The sequence below is a fragment of the Ahaetulla prasina genome, chromosome 3 (assembly GCF_028640845.1).
Source record: "Ahaetulla prasina isolate Xishuangbanna chromosome 3, ASM2864084v1, whole genome shotgun sequence".
Classification (NCBI taxonomy): Eukaryota; Metazoa; Chordata; class Lepidosauria; order Squamata; family Colubridae; genus Ahaetulla; species Ahaetulla prasina.
In genome coordinates this window covers 36,423,789-36,451,632 of record NC_080541.1, presented here as the reverse complement: position 1 = coordinate 36,451,632, position 27,844 = coordinate 36,423,789, and the positions used below count along the sequence as shown (strand labels likewise).

Here is a 27,844-nt window from a genome sequence, read left to right as displayed (position 1 = left end):
CAATGGATTTTTTCTTAAAAAATTGATTTACAAGCTCATATTGCACTTCACAGATTTAAATAAGTTTCATTTTTTGCTTTATTACATCATATTATTCTTCTATTTAGTTTATTTACATGCTTACTTTTCATAGATATTCTCTTGAAAATAAATTGCAGATCAACCCTAGAATTGACAAGCTGCAAGTGCCCCCTCAAAAGAGCATCTATGAACTTCCAAAGACAAATTTAACTTGTAAGTAGTACAGGAGATTCTGACATATATGGTTCAGAATGTTCATATTGACTAAAATAATGGAATATGAATTTTTCTAGATGAAAGAATATTAAATATTTAAACTAAGTGCTATCCTAATATTCAAGGTAATTATGCCCACTAAAGTTTGGTCAGTATGGATTCTGAACTTTTTGAGTCAGAATATTCATATAATGATCTAGTTAATTTTGAACCAATTCCTTCTTCATCTATGCTTCCTCTAAATTTGTCTTAGAATTTTTAACACTGTGGAAAGAACTTCTAATTTCACTTCAGACAATGAAAGAACATGTAAGGCATCACTGTCGTCAATATGAAAAGCTTTTGTTCAGAAAAATATATGTACATTCTGCAGGAAAAAATGGGATTAAAGGTCAAATTGTGATGAATAATATAGGCTAAATAAAATAATCTTTTGAAGCATTTTTCTGCTTTCTTATTTATTGACAGTTTTTTTAATACAACACAATGAAATGATGATAAGTACATAAGATAGTATAAAAAGCCATTTGAACCCTTCCCTTGGTTAAGACACTTACAGCAGATGAGAACTGCCCCACCCCAATCCCTCCTCAGAAAAAAAAAAACACCCCAGAAAATAAATAGAAATTAATAAATAGGAAACAAATCACTGCACAGCCCTTAACTCTTTGATTGCCGGACAAGAACCAAAAAAAGACGATTCTAGCATATGACATTTTTATTTTGTGGTTAAAGGTTGATGCAGCAGTTAATGGGTTATTATACTATTGTAAACATAAGTATTTTGTTGAAAAAATGCTGAGTTAAGTAAATGATTTACAGCAATATGATTAATATCATGACCCTTGACCTTTAATTATGCAATATTATAAAGAATAAAACAATAATAATTTGATGAACTGGTACAGAGATTAGTTAACCCATTTTATTTAACAGTGCATTATGAGACTTCAATTTACTAATAAAAATAATGTATGTATAATAAAACACTGTTAAACTCATCAAGAAAAAAAAATCTCTCGAAGCACCACAAATATTTGCCTGATTATATCTGATGGTCTTTAATATTATACACTTTAGCACCATTTAAGTCGGCCTTGCTTTTGCACACAAACAAATATTGTGTTTGTCCATAGAAAGTACTTGAAAGAATAACATGTCATTTGTTAAATGATTAATGGAGAAATGTTTTGGGAAGAAGACAGTATTGTTGTTTAATTTTGTTCAACTGTTGTATGATAAATTCATAGAATTTGTTGTTTCTTTATCTGCAGCACTCTGAACCAACTCTGCTCTAAAAGAGGCAAAGTCAGAAGGAAAAAAATATTGTGTTTATATTTCTACGCATAGGTATATAGGTCTGTCTTGCTTCTTAGCTTTTTTATAGCAATTGCACTTGCCTATAAAAAGACCTGCCACTTACTGAAGAATATTACAACTTGTCGGCAGGGGTTGAGGTGGGGTTAAAAACATAAAGTGACACTAAAGTTCCTATGTTCTTTTTTGTCTAGTCTGTAGGGATAACATCAAATACATTTTCAGCTGTCATATTGTAAGCGTGAAAGTAGAATTAAAAAAGGAGAAGATTGATTTCTCATAATTAGATAATTTATTACTTCTAGGTCAAAATCTTGCTTTTCATCTCTAGAAGCATAAAGGAATCACATCAGAATAAACCAGAATAAGCAGAATAAAATAGTTAAGTGCTCTAGAATGTTCCACTTTCTATTATATATTGTTAATTGATTGGCCTTCAAGTTTCTTGCTTGTACCATGAGCCTTACAATATAGAGGTTTGTTGGAAAAAGTTACTTTTTCTTGCAAAGTATGATAAACATCCTTGAAGTAAAGGAAACCACCGATGTAAATCACTTACCAAAAAAGAAAACAGGATAAAGCTACAGAAATTCAGATGGTCACTAGGTGACAGCAACTGGTAAATACTAGCTGTGTTTCTTTGCTGCTATCAACTGTCTGACTGGATTTTTTTCAGGTTTCATCTGGCAGCTCTAATGCAGATAGTGGTGGTAGTAGTGTTTTTATTTTTCAACAGCTATTGTTTATAGGAAAAACTAAAAGCAAGAGGGTAAAAAGGGAAATCACTTCCCTTTTTAAAATCAATTCCTTCCAGAAATTGCTGATTTCTGACTATCAGGTATGAGGAATCATCAGGTATGAGGTAACAATCATACTTTAGTTGTGGACTTGGGCGAAATCAGCATATAATTTTGAAGAAATATTTATAAATCTTTCTTTTAATGCATATAGGTAGGTATCAGGATTGTGCACACATAGAAAATGATTCACAATAGCGTTGAATTTTGCAAGTGCAGCACCTCCCCCTGCAAGTCAGAAAAAGTGGCACTGCCAAAAGAAACTGACTCATTAAAATTAATGTTATTCTTAAAGCAAGTGGAACGATTTTTCAGGTTTCTACAAAAGCCTGAAAAGAAACTACTTTAATGAATAGCAGGAAAACGTTGGGCTTGTATCAGATTCAAAGCTCCAGAGTTTTGAAGATGAAGAACCCTAGAAAATGTATATTAAAAAAAACAAAACAAAACTGGAATTCTTAGAAATGACAAACAGACCAATCACACTAGATGAGGCAAGAATAGGTCACCTCCACATTGGCCCTATATATCCTACCTCCCATATTCTTTAAAATAAACTGCTGAAGTTTTAAAATTTCTAGTTTTTCCTAAAGATCCTAAAGGTGTTTAGAGCTGGAAAGAGGTGACGCTAAAGAAGAGATCAGACTGGAGAAAGCTGCAGTAAAGGCCATAGCAACATCATGTAGTTAAGTAGTCTGGCAGTGTATGGATTAGCTAAAACAGAAACCTCAACAATGCAGAAACAATACCGTAAGACTCTTAGTCATAAAGTGAAAATAAGTGGCAATCCCAGACTTAGGTGGAATTGTGTCAGTGTTTACAGAATTGTCTGACCAGAGCTTGTTGAATCATAAAGCTGATGAGTGCATATTCAGAGAATCTAAATGGAATTCTACAAAATAGTAAAGAGTTTGACAGGTAAAGGAAAGGACCAACATCTAACATGTGTAATGATGGAACTGTAAGGCACCCATTAAATGTATGCTAGTATTATTATTTAGACCCAGCCTATCTTCTGGAATGATGCCAGGCAAGTACCACCTTGGACACCATACTCATAAAGGCAAGGCTATAGGGAAAAATCACCAGCCTACAATATTTAATTCTGTAATTCAAGACTCTGTGTGTGTGTGTGTGTGTGTGTGTGTGTGTGTGTGTGTGTGTGTTTACCTTAGTCTTATGTTGGTGTGAGTGAATGGCAGACTGAAATCTTAAACCCAAAGACATGTCTCACCATTAGGGGCTGCTTGCACTAATTCAGTCAAAGGAAATTCAATGGAAAACACAAAAGTACTTTTAGCAGCTGTTCAACATTTTAAAATTCTAGTAAAATTTATTGGGAAATGACTTTTACTGTTTATAGCAGTGGTAGTCAACCTGGTCCCTACCGCCCACTAGTGGGCGTTCCAGCTTTCATGGTGGGCAGTAGGGGTTTTGTCCTTTTTTTAATTTAATTGACTTTTTAAAAAGTTTTCATAGCATTATTTAAAAACATTTTCATTAGGTTTTCATAAAATTCCCTGTGACAATTTAAATTTCTGAAAATATACTATTTGTATCATCTGCGCATAAGTTTAGTTCACATTACATAAGTGAAACTAAATGGCACTATAGTGCGACTGCAAACAAAACAGCCTCATCCCAGAAATGCTTGCGCATCTCTCCCCACACCACTTAGCTGTAACACACAAGCAGAGCTGGTAGCCGGTGCCCCCCCCAAACCCAATCCACAATGCGCGAGAGGCATGCGCAGAGGATGATACATGGTGCATTACTGTGGAACCAGTGAGCGGTTAGGAAATTTTACTACTAACAGAAATACAAAAGTGGGCAGTAGGTATAAAAAGGTTGACTACCCCTGGTTTATAGGATGCCAAAAAAATTTACAAGAAAAGAAAAATGCGCGTCAATGAACTTGCTGAGGACTTTTTTTGCACTTTACTTCATTCTGTCCTTATTCTGTTTTAGTTGGTTTGCAAATCTGTAGCACATCTTCTGTATGCCTAGAGAATATCATAGCACTAATACTGAACATTTTGCTTAACTGGAATGGTATATTCTTACACCATTAACTAATAATTGACTTGAATGTTGCATCTATATCCCTGCATTAAACAGCCACATCAATATTGTGGCATAGAAATTTTGCATTTGATTATTTTTCATGAGAAACCAGCAATTTGAGAAACTCGGGGCACTGTGTTCAATAAATCTACTTAATTTGAGAAATAAACTTTAGTTTGCCTTTTATAATAGTGCAACATTTAAACCCAGAATTTAAATATTTTGAGTATAATTAGTAGGTTAAAAGGGGAGAAGAGCATAGTTTATCTGTAACCCAGATATCAGCCTTAATTCAGTTATCGCTAGGTGTAATTCCTCTAATAACTCTTTTTTAACATATCTTTGTAACATAAAGTACAGCCAGCCTACCATGCAGCAATGTCAGACAAATTCCTGCAGTTTGTGAACTTAAGATAGTTAATGAAAAGATAGTTAATGAAAAGAGAAACAGATCTATGATTTAATAAACTTGTCCCAAAGTATATGGGATTAAGCATTTCCTATTCTTATCTGCTTAATTTTTACTAAAATAGTCAGAAATGACAGGAAAAACAGGTCTTGTTTTTCTTGTTAGAGGAGTTACCACTTAATGTGCTTAGTTGATCTGGATGCCCAAAGCTATCAAAATATTAAAGAAGATGCTATTTGGCCAATTATATAATCTAAAGATGAGGATCTATTAGTGAATGTGCACACCAGATATTACAGATAGATTTTTATAATAATTGATAGTCTGAATCTTTTTTTTTCTGATGGGTGACATTCACAAGCCTAGTTACAAGATGATGAATAGTGAAATTTCATTCAAGATTGTCAATTAGCACAATACATTCGTATCAACAAATCAGAACAGAATCCCTTGTGTTATATGATGTACAGCAATCATTTCAAACACCAGAATGGTGGTCTGGTACAGAGGTCTCTAAACTTGGCTGCTTTAAGACTTGTGGACTTCAACTCCCAGAGTTCCTCAGCCAGCTCTGCTGGGAGTTGAAGTCCACAAGTCTTACAGGAGCCAAGTTTGCAGACCCCTGGTCTGGTAAAATAAAAGTATGCAGGTAATTGAATATAAACCTCTCAGTCCTCAAATAAAGAAATCTAAACAGCCATTAGTGTATATGATTTGAAGAATACAACTATTACAACTAATGTAATCCTCTGCACATTACAGTTTATACATAAGTAAAAACTCTAATGAACTCAAGGAGAGGGCAAACAAACAAGTATAGAATTGGGTTATATAGTACAAATATATAAGTAGCAAAACTGTACTTATTAGATTCACTTATTGCATATGTTTTAGTAGGCAAAATTGGCATGAATACTCTATTATTTCCATAATCAAGTTAAATATGGAAAGTTTCAATACAACATTTAACTAGTTGATATGTTTTCACAAAATTTTGACTACATTCTTCTGCTTCTTTAAGCCATACTTGTCTCAAAAAAAATTAAAAATAAAAGACAGAGAGAGGAAGAGAGGGAGAAAAAAGAGACAGAGAGGGAGAAAAAAAAGATTTTAAAATTTTAGTCAGAGATTTCAGAATCTGTTATTTGGAGTAATATCCTATTTTTTCCATATCAGATAATCGAATATCAAATATTTGTTTTTCTCTAAAAGAGTTAAATCAATACAGTTTATGACAAACATAACATGCTAATTATCCCTTTACAATTATAGCACCCTAACTATGCAGATGGGCTGACCTTACAATGTTGATTGAGCAATATGAGCATAGGTGTGTTTATTAAAAATAGGTTTCTATATATTATGTGTTGTGAAGTTACATTGGTTTATCCATTGTCCATATTGTATCTATGATGAAGTTAGATTCATCTATAAGGAAACATTTGTATTTTTTATTTAAAATAAAGGATTTATTCAAAACTCAATGCTGCTTTTTATTTCTAAAATTGGAATTTTCTTGAGTTTCTTACCAAAAGCTTACAGGGCATTTTTTTAAAAAATAAAATCATTTTTTTTAATGGAATGTAATATGTTGCTTTTTATCTCATATGGTTTCCATTTCTCAATAAATTTACACCCTTATATTGAACTTACATTACATCCACATGTCTGTGGAAGTGAAGATAAAAATTAATTTGAATACTGGGGTTACAATATGAGAGGGCTAGAAAAAAATCAGTTGATTGCTTTGTAAAATAAAAGAAATGGTGACATAGGTTTACCTTCTATGACAAAGTATGCTCAAACTTTTCATATTTATGCATTCATATTATATCTAGCACTATACATTATCAACATTCACTTTTTGTAAAACTATTGTATAATTCCATCAAAAACAAATATTTGTTTTCCCTTATTTAAAAAAAAATGACTGTGCGCTTTCTCCTTCTTTTTAAGGAAATCTGAAAGGGAAATAAAATATTTAAATGAATAAGGGAATAAATATTGTCTATTGTCATATATTAAAGTAATGGATGCAAAGATGCAAAGTTTATTGACTGTTATCCATCTGTCAGTTTTGTGAATGTTCATAATATATTTATGTTTCCATTTTGAAGTTAAGCACAAGAGAACGTGAAACAAAAGAAAAAAAATACTATCTTAGTAGCAGAACTGATTGCTGATAGAAAACTATAATTCCAGTTAACTAATGTGTTTTGAAAGGAAAGGGTAAGGAAATGGAGAACTCTGGGATCTGTTCACCATACATAAGTCATGTAGTGCACCATCAGCTCAGTTAGATATAACTGGCTAATATAATGATCTCACAGTGGTACAATCATTAAAATACCGTATATCATATCTTTAAGAGATTCCAAACCTCTATTTGCAATGCATATGTGCTATAAACTAAGGAATTCTTTTCTCTTTTATTCTGTCATCCATTCATCAATCTGTTTATGCTGATGGGAATGTTGTCTGTGCAATCCTGTATTACATGCCTCTTTTCTTTACAAAATAAACCCTCGATTCAGAATAAAAAAACAAAGCCCCAAATCATGTTCATTTGAATCATACTAATCTTCATGCTGTACTCAATAGAAATATAAATTCAAGGCAGTCCAGCTATTCATTACCAAAAAATAATAGGCATATATACTTACACTCTCTATAAAATGATTTGGTAATGTGGATTAGGAAATTAGTAAGAAACTGTTTTCAGCCTAGTATATGCGTGTGTATTTGTATACACACACACATATATGAAACCATACATGTCAACGATGGCTGTTTTCAAGTATTTTAGTATTTTAGAATGCATTTAAAACAAGTCATATGTAGAAAGGACTGGTTTCACATGAAACATTTTATCAAAATTAAATAGAAATTTGTATACTGTAGCTCATTATTAGAGTGCATGTATACATAGCAATTTTTCCATTCTCCTTGTACCAGTTACTAATGCTGGGCACATTCCACTGAGAAATTCTCTCCCAATGGAGTGAGTTGGAACTAAGCAGGAATAAGATCAGATTGTCTGCATAGACTCCAGCTAGAAGGACTTCTCAACCTTTGCCCTTCTGTAATAGAACTGATGAATTCAGACAACATACATTAAGCTTTTTTTTTTCTTGTAAAAATGTAGTCCCAATCCAAAATGCTTGGAAACATCTTATTTCCCATTCAGCTTGTGCCAGTTTGCAAGTTAAAGGTCAAAGAGCAAAGACATCAAATAGTACACAGTAAGGAAATTCAGACAGCGAAGGTTTTTCTCTTTTTCACAGAAGACAATGTTTAACTCAGTAATGACAATCAACAGATCAATGAAGTTCAAGGCAAGCTGTTCATTGTATCAAAAGCTACTTCCCCCGAATCCTAGCTTTCATAAAAAGTCAGGTATCTATCTAGTGGGGTGCATTCTTTCTGAACACTTTTCATAAATTCACAGCCCAGTGACTGTAAAAAACATGTCACTGCAAGAAGCAGCTCTTAAAATCAATAAAAGAGGTCTGTCAGTTGCTGACTTTTCTCTAGGAAAAAAAAATTAATATATAACCTGCTCTGCAGGTCACATGAAAATGATAATACTGCTGTTAGCATAAAATTACAGAAGATGACATAATGCCAGGTAGGTTCTTTCCGTGACTTAGTGCACAGCTAAATGCCAGAGGTCTTGCCAATCCTTTGAGAACTAAGATGAATACCAAATGACCACATTTTGTGAAGAGGAGGGAAGATGAAACAGGAGCCAGGCAATATTAGATGTTGCTTTCTCTTCTCCTTGACAGGGTTAACTATGCCTATAAGTGTCCATATTCAAAATCAAGTTCTGTACTCATGCAGAATAGTGTTTTAAAAAAACTTTAAAAGACAAGCTTTTTTAAAAAATAAAAATGAAGCCAATTGTTACATAGAAGAGTTATGTCTTGTCCCACAATTAAATCATATTTTCCTATTGCTCTTAAGCTGGAGAAGGACCAACGCTTTCATGAAAGCTGAAGGTAGTATGATAGAGGGACTGTTTCCAGCAGCATCTCTTTCTCTTCTATTCATCCCAGTTATACTGCTGTCATTTCTAATCAACAGAGCTCAGCACAAAAAAGCCCCACAAAACTAGTGAGCAGAGACAATGTAATCCATAGGCGGCATTGCCTCCTGCTAGCAGACGGTGTTTGAATTGCTGCAAATTATATGTATCTGTCTCCAGCCAAACGGCAGCCAAGTGTTCAATTCTACCCACTGCGGTTCACAAAGGTACGATGCATGGCCCTCCAAGCACAGTACCAAAGAAAAGGTCACTTGCATGATAAGAACATAATGCCACTCATCAAGTGCCCTGCCATGTTGGCTGGCAGAATTTTAAAAAAAAAAGTTCACACACCTACTTTTCAAGAGTGTAAGGGAAGCTCATTACTTGTTAATGGGACCCATGGGGTCTACCAATAATGAGATCAATAGTGTTGGGAGAAAAAGAGCAGCAGAGAGACGTGGGAGACTGATAAAATGGCTTGGCATAGCACCAGCTGAAGACAAGGAGGCAATGTTGAAGAACTGTCACTACACATTAGGTATGGCAATTAAAAATAAATAAATAAACCCAGCTGATTCAATCCCAGGGCTAACAACTGCCTTCCATTATCTGCAAATCCACTTGACCGCTGCCAAACCCATTCTAACTTCTTCTTCATTATGCTACTATGAAGTAACATAAGAAAATGTGCCAGCCAGGACTACCTACTGTGTCCTGGAAACACACTAGAAGCAACAGCGATGGGAGAAGGTAGCAATGGCATTGAAGGCTCTGTAGATCTGATTTATGAGTCATGGAGTGTTACCTTTAAGTAAAAGCAAAATCTGTGTACTATTACCGTTTCAATCAATATTATTTTCCACTCTGAAAACTGGTCTGATAGTTCTCAAAGAGACACTGATTATATAAACTTAACACTAGTCTTATGTTTCTCAGTAACTTTTAATTTATTTGATTGCATTCTTACTTCTGGAATTTGCTGCTCTCTAGTCTGGTTTCAAAATAAGGTTTCTGAGAAGCTTATGGAAAGCCTGGGACCAATTCACCTGATACAATTCTGGAGAAAAGAGAAAAGTGGACAGGCGAGAAACCAATAAATTCTAAACCAATCAGTAAAAAGGATACTCTCTGAATATAGTAATGAATATAAATGTGTGAAAACATTTGAGGACATAGCTCTGAACAATTGTATAAAACACAAAATGAATATATTATTAAGGCTGTTACTATATTGCAGATATTTTGGCCCCTTGTTTGTTGGAAAATGGCTGTCCAAACAGTCAGAATTCCTGTATGCATCCTGATCTCCCACTTGTTAAAAATTATGTGTAGGAGTATAGGACTATATCTGTAGCTGACAGAAAGCAATCCTCTTTGGAGACAAAGCTGTTTTGGATCTTCACACTTCCTGAAAGTTCCATTGTGATTGTTGTGTTTTAGTTATTCTATCTTTTCTCTTTTAAAAAAATGCTTATATGTTTTCTGTTCTTTTCTTTTTTTAACCTCACACAAAAAATTTTCAAAGAGAAAAAGAAAGAAAGAAAGAAAGAAGAAAGAAAGAAAGAAAGAGAAAGAAAGAAAGAAAGAAAAAGACCCAACTGGGATGCCAGAGATTCTTCTTTTTTCATGTTGTTCTTTTTTATGAATATCCTGATTGTTTTGCATTGGGTATACTGAGCGTGCAGAGGAAAGGCTGGAACTGAATGACAAAGACAGACGAAGAACTGGAGATACGGCAGGTACTGTGTACGACTGAAGCTTCCTACTGGAGAAAATTCTCACTCTTGTGCAGGACAAGCAGCCCCCTGGATTTTAAAGATCATCCCTGGCTGAGACAGACACAGGCCTGCTCCTTAGTAGGAAACTCCGTAACAGCTCTTTTGTTGGATTTCATGTTACCACTATTCCTGGGAGAAAAGAAGAAGAAAAAAATATCCCTACATCACACCCACTCTTGCATAGAGCGTTTGCAGTAAAGTATGTGGCGGGGTGTTCCTTTCCTCTTGAACTGGAACACAGTGTAAACCAAGACAAGGAGGCACAGGGCCAGTATGCAAGGAATGACAATGGCTATAGCTTTCACAGTGCTGGCTGTGTTGTCCAGTTTGATGACAATGTCTACATCATCTTGAGGGCTGTGTCGGTCTTTGTCCCGGTCTGCTGGTCCATCACAGCCCATAAAATCCTTGAGGATAGATCTGGGATATCCCGGTTCCACCCGGAGCATTTGATTGTTGAATTTCCAGTATTCTTTGCCTTTGTAGAAATATGTGAAGCCTATTTAGAAACAAATATTGAATTATTTCAATATTTGGACATCTCTCAGTAAAAGAACCTACAGAAAGTGAGAATACAACTGCAATTTGCAAATGAATACAAGAACTCCCCACCTAGTCAAAAGAGCATCCTGATTCTATACACCAGCTTTCGTATAGATTGCTACACAATTTTATGAAACATTTTTTCTTAAAACAATTCTTCTGCTTCCATAAAATTAGACTGTCTGTATAACTGATCAGCATGTTTGAGTCATGCCCTGAAGTCTAACTTGTTTAATGTGATGGAAGAATTAAGTTTTAAATACAGTTTTAAATTGACACTTGAAAATAACTTGAGTCTGATTTGCTCAAGGAGCAAAGGAATATTGGTCAGTTGTTGAAAATTATAGCAGTGAGTTAGTTAGATTGCTCCCACCCTCCTGAATCTGTTCTCTGTTGCATCCATCATCTTTAAAATGAACTCTGAAACATAAAACAGGTGTACACAGCTTCATATCTTCAGTAAGGAGCTAGAATCTGATCATTCAAAAGCAAACCAGGACAATCACAGGGTGCCTAATTGCAGAAATCAGCCTCCCTGCCCAAAAAAGTAAAGTTTTTACTGTCTCAGTTGAAAAGTGGTACCAACCAGTGGTGGGGTTCAGCCAGTTTGCACCACTTTGGGAGAACCGGGTGTTAACTTTCTGAGCAGTTTGGTGAACTGATTGTTGGAAGAAATCATTAGGGCAGAGAACCGGTTGTTAAATTATTTGAATCCCACCACTGGTACCAACCCAATAAAAACTTTCACAATGGATATACAACCTCCTGTTATTTATCAACTGCATGCAAACGGCTGGGAGTTTTATCCAGTTTTATAACTTTGCCTCTCACAATGTGAGGGATAGTCAAAAAAAAATAAAAAACATAAGTGAATTAATTTGGAAAATTGCAAAAATTCATTGCAATAACATAACAAACTTATAAACAATGGGCTCTATCTTTGAATGACAAAAAGGACAAATCTTTATTTTTTAAAATCACTTATTTCCCTATTCCAGGGGTGTCAACTGGTGGCCTGCAGGCTGGATGCATTATGGGCTGGCCATGCTCACCCCAGCTCACGAAACTTCATGTGTCGGCAACGTGACGTGGCGAGTTTGACACCTGTGCCCTATTTGACACCTGCGCCTTATTCAAATTAAGCACTACTTTTTTTGCTTTCCAGTTCAAATTTTTATGACAGGAATGTAAAAACAACTTGGCTTGGCCATTTATTAATTTTCATTTTCTTTCTAAAAATTGAATGTACGTAAAGCTGCTTTGGAATAATTTTATTTTGGTGCCAGTAGACACAATCTTTCCCCCATTTTTTAATGTGCTTACTAGCTTGGCTTGAATGATGATGCATTAAAGATGAGAGGTAGGAGAAAGAAAATACGTCCCTTGACATATTCTGCAAGTTTCAAGTTTCTGCAGTCTTCCAAATTGTTTAAGAATAAGAGATTTCTTTCAAAGAATATTTCCAATATTTCATTTGAGTGCAAAAATACTTTGGGTGACTGGGGTAATGGAATATCCATTTGAATGTGAAAGCTCACAACTGTTTTGTTTTACCACTGTGGAAGGACTATAAACTGCTACTAGGAGATTCCAATAAATCTTTTATTATGACTACAATGCAAGTTCATTTACTGACTTACTAATTAGCTTAATAATATGTATTATTTTGACACAATCCATCTTGTTTGGATTATTTTTTTGAATTGTTTGACAATGAATCATCACCATCATTATTTTTGAAAAATTACTACTATATGCTGTGGTATTAGACAACACATTTAGAATCTTGCTGGACAATATATAAGTTTGTTATATCTATGAAGGTGATCTAATGCAGCAAAACAAAAACATCATAAGATTTTTGGGTTACTATAAGCAAACTCCCTCACAGTCTGTCACATATGTTCTACAAAAGCTAAGATCCTACTGGGGAGGAGAAAATGCTTATTTTGGAGCAACATAATTTTCTTTAGCTGTCAGGCAACATTCCTTTGCACTGAGTCCCTAAACACCTCATCCTCCATGACCTCTTAGTTGCTTCTTTTTTACTCTCCCTTGTTCACCTCACATCACAGCGTAGGTGTCTATGAGTCAGTCTTCAGCTGTTTGCAAGAGAAAGCAATACTTCCTCTCTCTTCATTCTAGTTAGTACATTCAAAATCTGTTTTTGGCAGCTTACTATTCTTTCTCAAATCTGAAGTTGGATCCTGGTTAGCCACTCCTTCATCAGGATAGAGTGGGATCTGGAGAACCATCTTTCCTTAAGGAAAATGGGAAAGTGATTTGTTTTCCCAGTTCTTCAATCTATCTCCCAATGCTGAGAGGAAACTCTACCTTCAATTGCACTGAGCTCAAGGAGGCTGTAGGCTTTTATCCCCAGTGAGCTCAATGCAGCTGTTATTTTCCCTTACAGTACTTTCAGTGTAGCCAAAATCATTGGGGTGGAGAAGTTAAAGCTTCCCTGGTGATTGTAAAGTGCAGCAAAGTTTGGATATTTAACGAAGTAATGTGGTGTTTGATGATTAGCACACTAAATAGAGAATTTGTACTGAATACTCCCAGGGATTAGGAAAAAAACAGATGAGAATGATGCCACTGCACACGATGATTTAGCAAATGGTACAATACATGGGAGACATGGACAACTGGAAACAGAAGTGTGCATGTCTCATTTGGATAACAACTCCAGTTTCTTACATAGTTTAACCCCGCACTATAGTCCTACATTCTGCTGAAACCTAGGAAAAATCTAGATTTCTTGAAATTATTTTTTGTTTTTATGCATCATACACAAAAAATGTACATGTATTGTTTAAAGAGAATAATTTGATTCGGCTAATAAAAAATACTGCTAGCATTTTTATTATATATTAGCAAAAAGCTTTTAAGGTGGAATAAGATCTATGAGTTAAATACCTGTAGCTTAAATCTGAACATAGTCTTCTACTTCTCAGTTGGCATGTTTTCGTGCTTCCTTCCAGTCCCCTCCAACCATTTCCTCACCCAAATGAATGAGGATTAATGTAAGTTGCTAAACTAAAAGCAGGTCCTCTGAACCTTTTCTCCTAAAGTGATATGATACAGTTTCAAGTGCAATCTCTGAAGAGGAGAAGGAAACTACTACAGGCAAAGTTTAATCACAGTTCTGTGAAACTAGGTATGGTGTTCTCCTTCGTAACCTTGCTTGCTTAAGCTTAAGGCAATAGCCAATACAATCCTGATTTTAGGGTACAATCCCCAGCACATTTTTGGCAGGCTTCAGCAGATAGCTTGTTTCTTTCTTATTCTCTGAGAATCCATTGAATTTCCTAAGTTTATCTTTTAAAAACAAGCCAATGAAAAAAGAAATATGCTTTCTTTTTAGTTTTATTGCCAGATATTTCTTTGCCAACATTTTAGAGACTGTGAAGTTCAGTGTGACTGAAAGACTCAAAAACCAATAAATATTTCTGTTATATACCATGTAGATGAGTCTAACAGACATACCTGCAACATGGATAATTTGCTTTTAAAGGTTGACAGAAAGAGAGAGAGAGAGAGAGAGAGAGAGGGAGGGAGGGAGGGATAGATAGATTTGTTTTCCAAATCACTTTCCCTTTTGAAAAAAGAAAGCAAGAAAACCTCTATAGTTAAAAGGCTTCATTCTGAAAAGTCTTCTTGATGGAGAAGGCAGATTTAGAGGAAGGAACTAATTATTTCTGGGGGGAAAGCTTTTGTTAGAGCAATTGGTGATTTGAGCTAAAGGAAGGAACAATGCTTAGAAAAGGAAGAAATATCACATCTCATTTACAGAGAAACAAAAAATATTACTGGAGACCTGTCATGGATAAAGAGAAAGAAAAGTAAATAAATCTCTGATCAATTAATTGCATGTATACTGCTAGCAGCCCAACAATTGGTTGTAACTGTATTTGGAAATGTTAAACTTTGCAATCAAATAGCCGACAGCCCAAAACAACAATTAATATTCATATAATGAAGACCTTCATAATCAAGAATGATACGTTTCCATTTGGGTGGTTTGGAAAAAAAGTTCTGACCTAAAATATTTTGTTATTTGTAAAAGCAAATCTTTTCTTAGCTGGAATTTGAAGGGGCTGTTCCCTTTCACAGGAAGTAAATCCTAAACTTTGCCTCTAAGCAAATGGGAAGGAGATATCAGCTCCTGGATACCTTGCTCAGCTGTAGCTGTCAGAAAATGGCATTAAAAGAAACAAAACAAACTGAGTCAAGGTCCCAGTATGGCTCCTCCCCCTCCCCCCATCCACATCAGTTACAAGCTTGACACTGAAGATGTGATTTAACCTGAGCATCAATGCAATCCCATATATTAAAAAAAACTGTGGCCTATTCCAATTATTAGATATCTTAAATGTATATATTGAACTGTTATGGGGACTCACATTTAAGCAACAAAGAACTCTTTGATGAGGAAGGAAGGAAGGAAGGAAGGAAGGAAGGAAGGAAGGAAGGAAGGAAGGAAGGAAGGAAGGAAGGAGCAGTAAGCATTTGTGTTAACAAGAAGCTACATACCATTTTCTTTGTGAACAAAGGCTCCCTGAGGTGATTCTGGGATACCTTTCCAGATTGTGATTGATTTGGGATAACCTGTGTCCATTGTTCTTATATCTTCACTGTATCTCCAATACCTGAGAGAAAGAATGAGGTTAAAATAAATTTTATGAATGCCTTTTTTTCAGTGTGCAAAATGAAGTACTCTGTGAAATGATATTAGGCCAACCTCATTATTTCTATATTATTTAGATATACTTCTAAATAGTAATAAATACATTTAAACATTTGATGATTGAATACATGTTTCCACTAAGTACATAAAAGATTAAAGTTTAATCTAGCCTGAGAACCAAATCAATGAGTGGTTTTATATAATCAAAATGTTATGATCCAGCTGTACAATGAAGAATATTATATGCAATAATCTATACCAATGCTTTATTCAAGATTTTAATCACATTCTGAGTTCCAATTCTATGTTGTACTTTTCAGAGTCTTTTTTAAAAATTCCATTGTACAATACTTATCAGCTCAAGCAGCCAGATTCCTTACATATCTTAATTTAATAACACACCATGAAAAGAATATACATATTTAAAAAGTAAAAGAAAATCAGATTGCAGTCTTATATATGAGAAGTAAGTCCGACTGAGTATTTACAAGGAAATTTATGGCATTTTCTTAATAAACATTTTTTTCTAAATTATTTAGATTTTTAAAAAGGAGGGGTTTTTTTTACTCCTATAGCTCCCCCCCACAAGTTAGTAAAAAGTTTTAAAAAGTTTTTTAAAAAACTCCTGGCCCCAAGTACACATCAGAAATTACATATTCTATATATTTATCTGTCCACATTTATGTATGGCTATCTGCACCTGGTATACATACAGAAAGAATGCAATTTGTAACTGAAAGCATTTAGTCTTATCCTCAGTAAATTTGCAATACACCTTATTTATGCAGTTCTTAAGAAGATATATTGCTTTATTAACTGGGAGCAGAGTCCTGCTTTTCTGACTGGCCTCAGAGTATCTACATGCAAGGAGCTTTGAAATCCTAATCAAAAGAAATACCAAATTCAGTTTCAGAGATTCTTTGTCAGTAGCCATGTACATTCAGAGAAGTTCTATATAAAAGCTCTATTTGCTAAGAAACATTTCACAGGGAAAAAAAATAACATTTTTTCCCCTAAAAAACAACAACTCTGTAATCCCTTCCCCTGGACTGCAACAATATCTTAGTAATGCAAAACAGACTGCATATGCCCACATGTGTTTCTTCCTAACTCGGTGATGTAATTTCTTGATCTATATGCAAAGGGTTGTGGTCTGCATCCATAGTGCTTTACAGTGTTTATATTTGAAAGTAATTTGAGGCATATTTGATAAAAGTAACTCTTTTAAGTTTTTATTAGGGCTTATTTCTGAGTGGGAACTGCATAAAAGAAAGCATAAATAACATTATATTCAAGTTTTGAGAAATCATGGATAAGAATTTATTTTTGCATCAATTAAAACAATTGGGGAAAAATAGTTGTTGGCATTTTTTCTATGCTCAGAAAAATGAAAAGATTCATAGAATGTCAGGAAGTTACTATGAGGAAAAATAAAATGATGAAGTTTGGAGATTTGTATAATATGACTCATTGCTTTACAGATTTTTCAGTATTTTTCCCTTGCTTTATTCAAGGCATATTCTTGTTATTTACAAATGCAGTAATTCTGAATACAAAACAAATGTCATGTTAAAGAAATGGACAGTTTGAGAAACTAAACATTCCTTTCATTATATACAACCAGTGAGTGAGAACCAGCACCAGTAATTTCAATGCTTAAAAAAGGCAGAAATGGAAGGCTGAAGTACCTGCAAAGCAGATATGTAAGACATAGCCTTTTGAGATGAAGGATCAATCAAACATGGTTTGAATAGCAGAATGCATATAGGTGAAAGTTATTTGCAGAGACTGGGTTTCTTCTCACTTGTTTTATAACTCTATTATGCCTATTTTATAGCATACAACTCAGTTGTTATATGTTTCATTGAAATGGCTAAAATGAGTGGTGTCAATGTTTAGCATTCAGAGTCTTTGGAGGACCACAGAATAATGGGGAGGTAAATGTCTACCATGATCAAAAGATGCGAAACAATCCAATAAGAGGCAGAGGAATAACAAGTTGAGATCACTATATAATTCAATAATTCAAGAGGTGTGGAGACCCAAATGTCTGCCTCCTGCTTAGTTGAATAAACTTAAGATTTATGCAGGGAACATGCTCTTGCATTTGTGTGATTCTTTGGGATTTGCTTGTCTGTCTGTCCCTCTGTCCATCCATCCATCCTTATTGGTTGAAAAGCTGTATAGCACTTCTAATATAATCTGCAAAAAAAGGGCTTCAAAGCACTGGGGATGCTGTGCAATGTTGACATCTTTTCCCAGGATCACCTGGAAGCAGCAGGAAAAAGTTGCTGCTAGTTTAAGGTATTGCAGATTGGTGCCACAATCTGTTCCCAACACATTCCTCAGAGACAGAAGTCAAAATGTTATCCAGCAATACTGTATGGTTTCTCAGGTCTATCATTCTCCTGGGAGGTTATAACACCTTTTCAAAACCTTTGCAGGAAGACAATTTTCCTCCTTTGGCTTTGTTATCACCTTTTGCCTCACTTTTTTATGCCTACCAAATCATCGCAGCTAAAGAAGCAACAGTGGGCTATTCTCAGTTCAGAAAGAACTTTGTAAGAGGCTTATATGTGCAATTAAAACCAGTGGGAGAATTCAACCTATATTACATTAAGAAGTAAAAAAAGGGGGGATATAAACAATACGTGCTGAGAAGCTTAGTGTGATATGGGCTTATTCCCACTAAGTGGTCAATATCCTGTAATAGCTCAATTATCTTAGCATGGGTCACATTTTTCAAATCTCCTCCTTTATACACCTTTATTGCATTTATGACCTGCTGGGTCTCATTATGCTTGTTTTGGATCTAAGAAGTAACCTTTTCATCAACAGCAGTTTTTCTGTTACTTTTCCTTGGTTTTTTTTTCTTTTTGGACACAGTTTTTTCTTTCTCTTTGTCATCATTGTATTTTAAAGAAGACCTTAACTTTGTAAAGTTGTCAATGGAAAAGATTCAGATCTACAATACCCCGAATCTCAAATATGCAACTACGATGCCTACCATTTAAATAATCCCCAAATCATGTGGACTGAAAAAATATATTAAATAGATTAATATTAAAATAATATTCACATCCATAACAAGCAAATTATAAAACAGTTTTGTCCTCCATAGACGTTGATGGCAATATGCTTAATGCACTTCAGCTTCCTAAATGCTGCCTGTTTTCTGCCCACACAACTGTACTCTCTGGAAGAAAGGCTCCACTTCTAAAAATTGGATTGCTATCCTCTTAATAAAATCATGCACGTCCAACTCAAACAGGAAAACAAATTAGTAAGATTGTTGAAACAAATGCAAGAAAGATTTGACCCATGTTGAGGTTAGAAAACAGAATAGACAACTACACCTGTAAGTATCCCAAAGTCAACTGACCATCTATATAAGCACATCTAGTATAAGTAAACTGGCTTAATCTTTATTGCTCGATGCTGAGCAAATGATAGACAGAGCTCAACTAAAAAAATATAGGCAAACTATATTTGATTAGGTCAAAAAGTTTGACCTAATCAAAGAGAACTTCCTATGTTCCTTTGGAAGTCAATTAATATCCATTCTGTTAGATTTTCTAGTCATTAGTACAGGCTCATGATTTCAGATCCCCACTTATGTCTTCTTTTTTGCCCATGCAAATGCAATTTTCACCCATGTTTTCTTGTTAGTTTGAAAGTATTGACTTCCTACTTGTGCCAGCTCCAGTGCAACTACATGGTGTGTTTTCTGTGCTTTACTTTCTTCTAAGAAACCTTTGCAGTTTGACTGGCAATCATGCAAAGGTAGGAATGCCAGTTTTTCTTCAAGAATACCTACTGAAGCTTTCATTACAGATCTTTCAGTTGTAATACTTGGTAGACGTGTAGCAAGTTCCCAATTCAGTTTGAAACCTGAAAGAAATATGTTGCTAGTGTGTGATTTTTTTCAATTAGTATTTTTCCTTTCTTGTGTGCTACCTATCTCTTCATGTGCCTTTTAAAAAAAAAATAACTCCACCAACAATGTACTGGTGGATTTACTAAATAAAGAAATGCCAACTGGAAAAGTCTATAGGTAGACAAGGGAAGAAAAATAATAATTAAAAAACAGCAATGCCTTTCTTCTATATTTCAAATTGGGGATACTTCAAATGTTATAGGAACCAAATGTCCAAAATAAAACACGAGCAGCAACAAATCTTCCTGTAGAAAAGCTGAGAAAATACAACAAAGAATGCTTATTTTAAAGTTGGTTTTTTTAGCCTGAAGTATAACTAAAGCTTTAACTTTATATATAAAATTAATTTTATTCTGCATATTTATATCGGTGTTTATTTGAGTACGTCTTAACTGCACAATGCTCCGCAGCAAAATGATAAATATTAGTGTTGCCATCAGACACACTAATAGTGCTAAATAAATATTCTATATTTTTGAATATGTATTATATACTAAGAATGAAGGAGAACAGCAAGCCATGTAAATCATATGATTGTTCCTTCCAGAATGAACACACTAACCTGTCTCCTTTGAAGAAGTAGGTTTTCCCAACATCCTCCCACCAAATTGCTGAATCAATACCATGGGGAGGAATCCCACTTCCTAATGATATCAAATCATGAGGATAGCCTGGCTGGAGGGTGGTGTCTTTGAAGATCCAGAACTTGTTACCTGTGCAAGAAAAACAAAACATTATATTAGTCTTTCGACAGAAATTCTGACTAAGTTGAAAGATTATTTTTACAAGAGCCCAATGTGTTGCATCCTTGTAATGACAAAAATAGGATGAGGACTAGGTCCATGCCACAAATACACAGATGTGGCATAGAGTCCGCATTACATGGCTATGTAGCTGCAACTGTCTTGGTGGATTGTAATTTCAACTGGCTCTCCTATTTTGCAATATCCTGCAAGATTCTATGAAATGAACAATTTTGCCAAAACATGTCCATCTTTAGAATTTCACTTATCTCCAACAGCCCAGATCTTTATGCAGCCAATCAGAAGCAAGTTGTCACTTTATAGGTCAGATGTGCTCCAATTGCATGCCGTAGGATATATCTCCGATACCTATTGCTTTAGAAACTGACAAGTAGAAAAATGGGAGCCCAAACACTTCTCCTTATGCTTAGCGAGTTATATAGGCAGCCTTGCTACATGAACACATATTCACCCTTAGGCACTGTTTTCTATCAACAGTTTGAAATGAATTTTTGTTTCTCCCTATAGACTAAGGATCAGATCTGTGCTAGAACCATTGTGACAGAAAAAGTTGAAAATTATTTCTATTTTATAGATGTACTATTGTATAAAGGATAAAAAAGGAGAATGCAAGGAGGAAAGGAAAGGGAGAAAGGGAAAGAAAGTGTCTTTCTGATTTACAGCATTTCTTTTTAAAACACATTTAATTAGGAAATATGGTAAAGCTTTATTCCTTTGCATGCTGAGTGGTAAAGTAAATCTTTTATCAACTTCTTTATCATCCACTTCAAGCCTATTGCTGGTATATTTTTTTACAAATGCATCCTTTTTTATTCAAGAAATCAACATCATCACTCAAGGACCTTTTCTCAAAACTCTCTCTCTCAAAAGAAAGTTTTGTTACACCTGTTTCTTGCAGACGATAAACCTTGCATTTGGAATACCTTGCTTTTTTTGCCTGTCTTTGTAGAATATGATTAAAAGGAAGAAGAAAGGAAAGGCATAATAGCATCCATTACAGAAGAAGTAAACAGCATTTGGTGGTATATTAAATCACAATATAGTTTTCTTATACTGCACAAAGGAAGGAAGGGAAAGGAGGAACAATTCACCTTGTGCAAAGAAGCAGGCTATATTCAGAAACCGTTTCTTTTGCATCTCAAGGACCTTAGAAACATACTCCTATTCCAAAAATATTATTTCAGTACAGCATAATCACATTCAGGGTGGGGGAAGGAAATGTTTTGGAAAATATCCACTGCAGATCAAGGATTTTCTAGTTTCATTGCTCCCCAATTTTCTAGAGGTATTCTTAAAGATAAATCTTGCTGAAGTTAACTATTAAAAGACCGAATGAAAGCCCAGGCCATTTTTTCCCTTAAGGATTGACCCTGTACATTCATTTCATATTAAGTAATTGGCTCCATTTACCAGTAAAATTGATACTTCAGCTTTTGGTTAGCAATTTTCCTAACTGTATACTGACAATAGTTAACAGTTATCCAGTTTCCTTCTTGATGGGTTTCTAGGTGGGTTTAAACTGTGGCCCCTGGAACCCCAGTCCACTACTGGGCCTTGAGCTGTTTGGAACTGGGCTGCAGAAGCGGTGGGAAAGCATTTGAGCAGTGGGTGAGCACTTGTACGCATGCTTCATTTCAGTGGTGGAATTCAGCCAGTTCACATCACTTCGGAAGAACCGGTTGTTAACTTTTTGAGCAGTTTGGTGAACTGGTTGTTGGAAAAAATCATTAGGGCAGAGAACTGGTTGTTAAATTACTTGAATCCCACCACTGCTTTATTTGCACAAGCAGTGGGCATGTGTGCCCACTGCTTGTGCAAATGTAACTGTATGTGTGCCTGCGTGCCTGCCAGTCATGCAGAATCATCCCCTCCCCTCCCTACTGGACCACAAAGTTGGAAAGGGGCTCTGGGCTTATGGATTGAAATGAACACATTTTAACACTTACAATAAATATTGATTTTTTCAGCCTTTTTTAAAACTTTGGAGGAGTTTCAAAGGCAAACTACTTCCACTGGCTGAAATCACGCCCCTAAAATGTAACTTTTCTTGCCAAATGTTGGCAATATAAATTTAGGATTGCTCAGTGTAAACCAACCTTATCTGTTGGTTGTGCAACTATATTTTAAAATAAAATGGGTTTGGTGGTGAGTCCTTCATGTTTAGTCAGAACTTAGATAACACACAGGATGTCGCAAAAATGTTGTTTTTTTCAAGATGTTTCACTTCTCATTCAAGAAGCTTCTTCAGTTCTGAACTTGAGCTGAAGAAGCTTCTTGCATGAAAAGCAAAATGTCTTCAAGGAAAAACAAAGTCCAGTTGCCTTTTTGAAAAAAAAACAACCTTGGGAAAACCATGGCCTGGATGATTGGGAATCTCCATAGACATGTAGTGGGGAGGGGGAGAAGCAGAGGTGGGCGTCACATAATTTAACAACCAGTTCACCCCAGCACCAAAAATGTGAGCGCGTGGCCTTTTGCGCATGCACTTTGCTCTCGCGCATGCATGTACATGGCTTAAAAACACAGCTATATAGGATGGCATAACACTGGAGCGGATGGGAGCCCACGAGCCCACCCTCAGGTCACAATTACCAGTTGCCGGAGTGAGAGAAGGGGGTAGGATAAGAGAGGCTTCTGTGTGGCAAGCCTGAGTGAGAGAAGGAGATAGGAGAGAAAAGGCTTCTGTGGGGCAAGCAGAAGAATCCACAAAGGAGCAGAGGCAGTGGAAGGAGAGCTCAGCAGGCAATTCAAGAGAGGTAGATATGAGAGAGGGAGAAAGGAAGAAGGGCTGACCAGCCACATGAATACCATCTCATCACGTAACCCGCCGGCCGGGAAAAGACTGATCATCACTCACCACGTGACCTGTCTCCTGAGAGGAGACTGACCACTATGACCACGGCCAGTAAAGGTGCCTGAGCGAGGGACCAGTATGGACCGGTAGCCATACCAAAAAGGGCCAGGAGAACTCGAAGTCCAGCAGCCCTTTTGAGGGTAGCATTACAAACATTTAACCAATAGGGTCTTTTCCATCCAAGAACTCACATGTGTTAACAATGACTATTCATTTTCATTCCCAGAGGCTTCATCTACATTATTTTCTTAATCTGCTCTACCCTGTTCTTTTCTAGATGGCTACACTGACCTTGATTTTAACTCACTGTAGTCTAATGTTCTGAACATGCATCCATTCTTTTTCTACATTATTTAAGAAGTACAAAAAAACCCACAAGACTTTGAGATCATACGGTATAAAACAGAACGTTTGATATACAGTATGTTCTTTCTTTTCATTTTAAATTGTTGAAAACATTGAAGAGTTGGGTGGCCTTGAAATTAAATTAAGTAAATAAACAAATGGCTGGAAAATTGGCTTGGTGAATCTCAAAGTCCTTGAAACCTTTGATTTGGATATGAATGTTATTATCTGTGGAAAATCCATGCTGCTATAGCTAGAGCAGGTGTTCATGCTGTTATATTCATTCCCAGTGCTTGGGCTTGAACCAACTGTTCCTTAATCCTTTTTCCCTCTGTATTAATCTCTAGGTTGCTGCTGGATTTCAGGAACATGGCTGTTTTATTTCTGGATGCATACGTTGTACAACTCATCCTAACATGTGTAAAATCATGAAAGTAGAAAAGTCTTGTTAGCCATCCACTATAGAAGCATTATAAAGTAACAAACTTATATAATTCTGCTCATGTCTTTTCTTCTGCCATTTAACTCTAAAAGATTAAACTCTAAAAGGTAACTGGATATATCTTACTTTGAAACTGGTGAGCAATATCAACAGTAATTACTTATTTGCAAGTTTTCTCTTGGGCTCACACTGAGATATATTATGCATGCACTAGATAAAGGGCTTATTTTGCCTCGGCTGTCAACATTATCTGTAGTGCAGACTATATACAAGAAACCCAAACAGAACTGAAGCTTTTCTTAAAAGAAAAGTGTTTTTTTTTTGTTTCTTAGGCTCAAGAAGTCAAAGCTGACAGATTTTGGTTGAAGGATGAGGTCATGAATAGAAAGCCACATTTTGGATGAGTTTGAGTAAAGGAACTGAACAAAAGCTTTCTCATTCAGAACTGAACGTTAAAAGGATTTTAAAACAAGAAACAGACCAAAACTGAAATGAAGTTAAAGAATGAAACTGGGCCTAGTTCAATCATTATGTTCCTTTGTGGAGGCTATTAAACAACATTTCTGCTAGGTGAGTTCTATATTAGGCAGATTTTAAATTCTGTATGATTCTCCCTTTTGTGAAGCAAGATGAATACGAACAGCGTATAATTGTTATGCATCCTTAGCTTTCAACTTGCATTATTATATGTACTCACATAGAGATACATGTATTTTCCATAAAAAAGTCAAAACTATTTTCTCTATAATATAAATCTATAGAAAAGCATAGAATATTATTAGTTAAAAATAACTAGAATTTTTAACTTTGCGTCATCTGCAAAGTCATGGAATCTATCATCAACCAATCCATTACCTCACACTTAGAAACTAACAACCTACTCTCCAACAAACAATTTGGTTTCAGGAAAAAATTATCATGTAACTTACAACTTCTCCACTGTAAAAACATATGGACTTCAAATCTCGACCAAGGCAAATCAATAGATGCAATCTACATAGACTTCTGCAAAGCTTTTGACTCAGTAGTACACGATAAACTTCTCCTAAAACTAACATCCTATGGCATCTCAGGACCCCTCCACAAATGGATATCTGCTTTTCTGTCTAACAGACAACAAGTGGTCAAAATTGGCAATGCTTTATCAAATCCTGTTCCTGTCAAGAGTGGCGTTCCTCAAGGCAGCGTCCTTGGACCAACACTCTTTATACTATACATTAATGATCTCTGTGACCACATCTCAAGTAATTGTGTTCTCTTTGCTGATGATGTCAAACTATTTAACACCACAGACAATACTTCTATCATTCAAAACGACCTTGATCATCTATCCGCTTGGTCTAAAAATTGGCAGCTCCAAATTTCAACCAGCAAATGCTCAGTCTTACATATAGGAAAAATGTACCCAAAACTAAATACATACTAGATGGACATTACCTTACAGACGACCCCCATCCCGTCAAAGACCTTGGAGTTTTCATGTCAAATGATCTAAGTGCCAAAGCCCACTGCAACTACATAGCAAAAAAAGCTCTAAGAGTTGTAAACCTAATTTTGCATAGCTTCTTTTCCAAAAACACCACACTACTAACCAGAGCATATAAAACATTTGCTAGACCAATTCTAGAATACAGCTCGCCTGTTTGGAACCCTCACCACATCTCTGACATCAATACAATTGAACGTGTCCAGAAATATTTTACAAGAAGAGTTCTCCATTCCTCTGAAAACAATAAAATACCCTATCCCACCAGACTTGAAATCCTAGGCTTAGAAAACTTGGAACTCCGTCACCTTCGACAAGACCTAAGCTTAACTCACAGAATCATCTATTGTAATGTCCTTCCTGTTAAAGACTACTTCAGCTTTAATTGCAATAATACTAGAGCAACTAATAGATTTAAACTTAATGTCAACCGCTTTAATCTAGATTGCAGAAAATATGACTTCTGTAACAGAATCATCAGTGCTTGGAATACTTTACCTGACTCTGTGGTCTCTTCCCATAATCCTAAAAGTTTTATCCAAAAACTTTCTACTATTGACCTCACCCCATTCCTAAGAGGACCATAAGGGGTGTGCATAAGCGCACAAACATGCCTACCATTCCTGTCCTATTGTTTTTCTCTTCTTCTTCCTATATATATGCTTATACCTCCTTATATTTACACATATATGTGTTTATTTACTATATAATCTTTTTGTATGATACCTACATATATTGTTGTGACAAAATAAAATAAATAAATAAATAAAATCTCTGTATCTGACCTGAAAGATAGATTTAAGTGACTGGAGGTAGTAGAATGCATAAATTAAGTCTCAAGTTTAATATCAGGTGAACACTACAAACAAACAAGTACAAGCAAGTAACAGTTATTCCTGACCAAATTTACTGTTCAAATTGTATAAGAGGGAAAAATGCCTACCTAGATTATTATTTTTTTTATATCATAAACATTGGCACGGTTCATTTCATTACGGTTGTATCATCTTCCCCTATTTTATAATTTGGCATTTGATTCTTATCCGTATCCTGTCTGTATATTTTATCTTATGAAATATATCTGTCAACAATGGCATCAACAGTGTTGAGAGTCACGGCAGCTGGGGTGTGAATTTTTCTACAATTTTTATTTTGCCGCATTTAGCTTGGTACAAGTTTTAACATGGCAGATGTCTTTACCAGTTAACTTTTCACACTGTTTAAAATCTGTGTCACACTAGAAAGAATTTCACAATTTGTGTCTCTAATGTTTAAAAAGCAGTTACATACTTCTCTAGCATTTCTTGTTCCTTTTCAGCAGAAAAAACAGTCCTGAATCAAATAAAAGAATAGAATAGAATGACAGAGTTGGAAGGGACCTTGGAGGTCTTCTAGTCCAACCCCCTGCTTGGGCAAGAAACCTTACACCATTTCAGACAAATATTATCCAACATCTTCTTAAAAACTTCCAGTGTTGGTGCATTCACAACTTCTGGAGGAAAGTTGTTCCACTGATTAATTGTTCTAACTATCAAGACATTTCTCCTTAGTTCTAAGTTGCTATATCCAGTATATAGTGACTGCTATATCCTTTTGTATAATTTTCTTGAAATAATGTTTTTGTATAACATTATCTAAACCATTAATATTTTTTCTAACAACTCTCTCAAATGCATGCAATGTTAGATGCAGCTTATCAATCAGTAAATATTTTGAGGTAAATATTAGTGGATCTTCATTCTGGAAAAGATCCCACTTTAATTAAACAATTTTCTTAGAAAAAATGTTGTAAACTTCTACTTCATTCCTAATTTGAAATTAGATCTAAAAGATGAGCCATTGTATCAAGCTAAAGTTACAAACTAAATTTATTCTGAGTTACAACACAATCTCCACAATAATGCTGAACAATATTTAACTTTAATTAAACCCATTATTGCATTTTATGCATATCCATATATTCATATATATTACTCACTTCCTAAACTAATTTCACATTACTACCTGATCATTTTGCCAGTACAAATAAAGCGAAATGACGTTTGCTCATGGTATAATATATACCTTCTTCAGAGAAAATATCTTCACTTAATAAATATGTACCATGTCTCCCCAAAAATAAGACCTGGTCTTATTTTCTTTTCTGCCCCAAAA

The 27,844-nt window shown here is 35.2% G+C and overlaps 1 protein-coding gene across 1 annotated transcript in view; it reads right to left on the bottom strand.

The window, feature by feature from the left end:
* Nucleotides 1–5,460: 5,460 nt before the first annotated feature.
* MMP16 (matrix metallopeptidase 16) overlaps nt 5,461–27,844 on the bottom strand; it is a 179,660-nt gene continuing 157,276 nt past the window's right edge. Inside the window, exons 8-10 of the mRNA XM_058178150.1 lie at nt 20,362–20,512; nt 15,709–15,824; nt 5,461–11,131 (exon numbers count right to left, since the gene is read on the bottom strand). Coding sequence (XP_058034133.1) covers nt 10,797–11,131; nt 15,709–15,824; nt 20,362–20,512 — 602 coding nt within the window. The 3' untranslated portion in view covers nt 5,461–10,796. The remainder of the gene's footprint in view (nt 11,132–15,708; nt 15,825–20,361; nt 20,513–27,844) is intronic.